Source organism: Daucus carota, chromosome 6 (assembly GCF_001625215.2).
Source record: "Daucus carota subsp. sativus chromosome 6, DH1 v3.0, whole genome shotgun sequence".
Taxonomy (NCBI): domain Eukaryota; kingdom Viridiplantae; phylum Streptophyta; class Magnoliopsida; order Apiales; family Apiaceae; genus Daucus; species Daucus carota.
Window position 1 is genome coordinate 36,542,746 of NC_030386.2, and position 6,000 is coordinate 36,548,745.

The window sequence follows — 6,000 nt, forward strand, 5'->3', positions numbered from 1 at the left end:
TTTACAAAATACTACAATTATGGGAATAAAATCATATGAAAGCATATATAAATATATGCTCTATCAAATATCCCCACACTTAGTGTTTTGCACGTCCTCGGGCAAATAAAATAAACTTAAACTAACACCTAATAGATATATACCACTTCCGTAGGTGATCACGGTTGCATTTGGCATATGCAACAAGCCCTTTAAACCCCTAGGCAGCCCTAGTGGACGAGTAAGGTCTCGTGAGGGCCTGTAGTGAATGTACCCACAAAATTCATTTTTTTCTGCCAAGTCTTAAGAATGCAACTAATATGAATGCAAACTAAATGAATATGCATAGATCCCAATCATGAAATTATCAACCTTGTCAACATATAATCCTCAGAATATGCAACAATCAAGGATTTCATCTATCACACACATTAGTCATGCAACTCTTTCACTGCAAGTACGGAGTGCATCGTGTGTGCTCAACATGCTCTCTAATGAAACAACATAAAGACCAACAAACTTCAACAGAATCTTAGCCATGAGTCGTTAATAAGAATAATGCTTAAACACTTCGTTACATTAGAGTCAACTACAGCTTGGGGTCACCAAGGAACTTCCATGCCTCTCTTATATATGCTCTTTTTCTTTTCTTTGTTTTTTTTTCTTTTTTTTTTCAATATCTATTATTTGGTGTGTACATGCTCGGTCTAAGGTCGGGACGCTTCTCAGGGTAAGTGAGTTACGACCACCATAAGACTTCACCAACCAAATTGTTCACACATGCTTTCGATGGCTTATTTGACCGTGCAATGGTTGAGATCCCAAAAGATTTATGCACTAATACCCATTTAGCGAGTGTTGGGTCAGCAATCCCAAACCATGAAAGGCTTTAGGTTACTAGGCACAAAATCCCCTCAGACTTAATTACTCGAGTATTAATGAGCCCAACCTAGTCAATTATACCACCATTTTTTTTTTGTGAACTTTATTGCTAATATATGTGTCTATTTTTTTTTCTTTTTTCTTTTTTTCTCTCTCTCTTTTTTTTTTTTATAGAAAGGCATGTATATCCCAAAGCTCCCCCTCACTTAAAAATTATAGACTCTCAGCTCAAAAGGGAATAGTCAAAATTCTACGCCCGGCTCATAGCTAAGACTCAAGAAATAAGCTAGTCTAAATCTCGCCTCTAGAACAGTTATAGTGTAATTACAAGTTACCGCACAAGCAATTTCTAAGCATGCAAGACATCACATATGATCAAGATTACTAGCCAAGAAATTATGCAAATAAACTCATCATAGGAAATTGACTTGGTCGACAAACATTCATGGAATTGTGCAAATGCAAACTAAAAAGAAAATATAATAAAAATAAAAAAAATAAAAAATAAAATAAAAAAATGCATGCTAAATTAAATAACTATATGCTCTAATTTAAATGCAACTATCATGAATAGTCTAAATTTAAGACAAGGCAATATACAATTTTTTTATTATTTCATTTTTTTGTTTTTTTTTATATATATTTTTAATATAATATTATTCGCCTTGAGAACACATCCCCACACTTAAATGAGTCAATGTCCTCAATGACACAAAAACTACTCTAAAAGGATAAGGAAGAAAACTGCCCTGATATCAAGATGCATGTTGTGAAGAATATCTCTCTAGGGAAGCAGAGACGTCAGCCAACTGTTGCTCAATCTTTTTTTTTTAATTCAAAGAAGAGTATGAATTGGAAAATCTTCTCTTCCTTGTTTTAAAAGAGGTGCTGCAGGATTTAGGTTAGACACAAACACAAAAAACAAATTATATTATACAAAGCACATATAAATATATAATTAGTATTAATAAAAAAATATATATAAATAATGATAATAAATACTAGATTTAAAACTAACACTAATAAATATCTGAATATTATAAAATATTAGCAATACAAAATAATAATTAGCTAACATAAATCTATTAATAAAAGAAAGCATATTATTATTATAACACAAAAGTCTATTTAATAAAATATATAAAAACAAACCGGTACATGGTACGTGCTCTTGTGGTAACAAACCGCATACGGCCAGATCCTTTTGCACCGACGGCAGTAAAGCTGAACGCCAGGCAGCAAAAGCTAAATAATTCTTTCCTGGCATTAGAAGTTGTGCTGTGGGTGGCCTGATGGTAGGCACTTGCGTGGTGAAAGTGGGAGGTTCAGGGTTCGAAACCCACTGCAACCTACAATTTTTGTCGGAGTGGACTGGGCTTACACATGGGCTGCTACCACACTTGGGCCACGGAGTGGACTGGGCTTTCTAAGAACTGCATGAGATTAAGCCAATTGAGTCAGTAGCTTCTGCACCGGCAGCATGAATGCGCACAGCCGGCAGATAAAATAACTAAAATCGCAGGATGTCCAGTAGCTCGTGCACGGACAGCCCAGGTATCGCACCCCAGGCACGCAGGAATAGCAATCCGGTTAGTTTTTTTTTTTCTTTTTTTTTTTTACGTCCAAAATTATTAAAATTTATTCCTATAATCCTGCAACACCTCACAGAAAATTATCAAAGCACCTTGTGGGAGTTAAAAAAAAAAAAAAAATTCTAGATTCCTAAAAAAAATACAAAACAAATATATATATTATAATATATTAACTTATAGAAACCTTGGGTTGCCTCCCAAGAAGCGCTTGTTTAACGTCATTAGCTTGACGTAATTACCTCATTTTCATGGTGGTTCCTTCAAAACCAACTCAAATTGTCCAGTTGTCACATCCGTCTCCTTCAAATTGTTTTCACCAGCTTCAGCTTCCTTCTTCCGAAAATTAATATTATAAGTGACATCCTGTACAAGTTCTTCAACAATATCTACAGCAAAACTTTCGGTTTCAAGTGACGGGGCCTTCATAACTTGATCAAGATCAAACTCAACTTTTTCTTCACCCACATTTAGCGCAAGCTTGCCGGCTTTCACATCAATACTGGCTCCAGCAGTAGCCAAGAATGGTCTTCCCAAGATAATCGGAATCTCAACATCCTCATTCATCTCCAAAATAACAAAATCACAAGGAATAACAAATTTATCAACATTCACCAAAACATCCTCAAGTACACCTAGTGGATATTTTATAGTTCGATCCGCAAGTTGAAGTGATATCCTTGTTTTCTTTAACTCTCCCAAACCAAGTCTTTTATAGATAGAGTATGGCATCAAACTCACACTAGCTCCAAGATCACACAATGCTCGTTTTACTCCTACTTGTCCAATAGTGCATGGCAAAGAAAAGCTCCCAGGATCCTTGAGTTTAGGAGGAATCTTCCGTTGTATAACAGCACTACACTCTTCATTAAGACTGATTGTCTCCACCGCCTCTAACTTCTTGCGATTAGATAATACCTGTTTCATGAATTTCGCATAAAGGGGCATTTGAGCCAACGCATCAGCAAAAGGAATGCTAATGTGTATCTCCCGAAACATCTTTAAAAATTTCTCATATTGTTTCTCTAACTTCCGGTTCGTCAACCTTTGTGGAAAAGGGATTGGAGGCACATATTGTTTCACGTGAGCTTTCGGTACAATATCTTCATTAAGACTGATTGTTTCAGATTCGGGACGTCGCAGGAGACTCTCATTCACGAACTTGTTTTTTCCTAAACAAAACAATTTAACTATCAAGTTAATTTTTATTTCTTCAAACAAATCTCTCTTTTTTAAAGAAAAAGGTTAAAACAATCTAAACCTGCATCTAGTGGGGTAGACCGATTAATAATATCAGACACGACCCGAACCCGCAACCCGATTTAGTGAGACAAAACTCGAAAGTGACCCGAAAATCACCTGTTTGACACGAAATGGACTCGACAGGATCCGAAATTTGAATTTCGTTTCTAATAACTTCAATTTTCAGTTTTATTCAATTTTAAGTGATTTTAGCTTGACCCAAAATCGACCTGATTGCTGACACGAACACGACCGAACCTGTCATCCCTGCGGGTAGTACATTTTTGGAGTTTGAATACTGTATTCTGAAAATCACAAGAGACAGGCAGGAGGTTGTGCATGTGCAAGCTTCCCACGAGGTAGGGAGCATATACATGTATATATCCAACTAAGCTGCTTGTATCGCAAATGTCAAACTTCTATTATTGTGCCGCTTATATCTTCCAAAACATGACTTGACTATTACAATTAAATTTTATCTTGATAGTTACTGTAATATTTTTAATATGTTATAAAATTGCTGATTACAGTTAAGACCACATTATGAATTATAGCTGGAATAAATTAATCTCGTGATCAAATTTATAACAAATGAATAATTTCGCCACAACAAAAAAAAATAAAATAATTTTGTTTATTGTTGCAGTGAAATTATGTAAAGTTCGTTCTCAGGGAAGGACTGAATACAATATTAAATCAAGTATATTACTCCTTTCTATTTAGAAGTTTAGAGAATAAATTGTGGTTTTTACTATCAACTAAATTAAACTAATAAAGCAATTAAAAATGTGAATTAACGATGATAAAAAGCAATCCAAGAATCAGGTTTCTTTGCTGGCTACAATGAATGTCAATCAATTGTGATAAACAAGTCTCCACTCTGCTAAAAACAATCCTTCTATTGATTATAATGTTCTCTCCCAAGATACAAAATAATACCTATAACTTAATCTTGAAGTCACTCCCATGATCAATCAAAACCAACTTATAAGCTATCACGAACCAAGGATTTTCTGTTTCACAACTCGCCTAATAATCTCCCGATTAATTAATCAAGTTATGTCTGTCATATCATGTACAAGAAATATAAATCCTCTCCCGATTCATTATAAATCCTACAGATACAATTACAGGTTCGCGACTCCTATAACTGTGTTAAGCGCTCAATGACAGATTAGCATACATAGAGAAACCACAATCTTAGATCAAACAAACATATTAAGCCAACAAATACTCCCCAATCCTCGGATTAGAGGATTAGTTACCCATAACAATTAAAGAAAACACGAATATATATATTACTGAAATCATGTCAAAAGAGTACAAGAGTAAGAAAATACAACTTGACGAAATCTCTCGAACTTGGACTGAATCCCTTCAATCTTTGCTCAAGTTATCTCCTAAAGCTTTCTCTATCTCTATACACTCTCCTCCATCTCCAATAATCATAAAACCCTAATAATAATAATGTTTTAATGGTTTCCTCGAAAAACAATTCCGATTTCCTAAAACAAGTTGGATTCTGAGACAAAATTCGTGGGCTGACTTTCAGGCCTGATTCTGGGCTGATCCTTTTGTCTTTAGATAGCTGGACCACTTTAAACTTGTAGACAATTAAGATATCTTCGCGTGGGCTGTTGAATCGTCTAATTCTGACGTCCGGAACTCAAGTTATGGCCCAAACAAGATTTGCTGCGCAGGTGGCCCATAAAGTCCGAATTTCCATCAAATACAAGCCCAAATAAGCCAGTTTCATCCAACTTAGGAATATTTATTTTCCTGCCATTAAACACTTAAAATCAATTAGTAATTACCCGATTATTTACAAAATACTACAATTATGGGAATAAAATCATATGAAAGCATATATAAATATATGCTCTATCATTTATCAAACATGACAATTACGTATCAAGGGCAGATCTAGGAAGAGGCACGGGGACACGTGTCCCTCCTAAAATTTTTTTTACATTTTTTCACTATTCTAAATTTTATAAAATTGTAGAAGTATCCCCCTAAAATTTGAAAATATATAGATGTTTTCTGAAAATTTGCTTGGTGCCTCCTAAGATTTTGTGTCTATATCCGTCCCGAGTATGTGCAAAGGTGGAACATGAAGCAGATTGCAGATTGATGGAACTAAAGAACAAGTGACCCACAGGCCACATATACTTTTAAACTAGTTTGGTAACGAGGCCCATCAATGTTTGGAGCCCGTTTGTCTTAAAAATGCTCGATTTTAATTTAAACTATCTAATAAGCTACGATAGATGATATATTCATTGAATAATGGATTTTATTTTTATAA

At 34.8% G+C, this 6,000-nt stretch overlaps 1 protein-coding gene across 1 annotated transcript; it reads right to left on the reverse strand.

Annotated features, from left to right (window-relative positions):
• Nucleotides 1–2,699: 2,699 nt before the first annotated feature.
• Nucleotides 2,700–3,449, reverse strand: LOC135147287 (uncharacterized). Its single transcript, XM_064080207.1, has one exon. It carries the CDS (start codon nt 3,447–3,449, stop codon nt 2,700–2,702), a length of 750 nt encoding a protein of 249 aa, XP_063936277.1.
• Nucleotides 3,450–6,000: the final 2,551 nt, after the last annotated feature.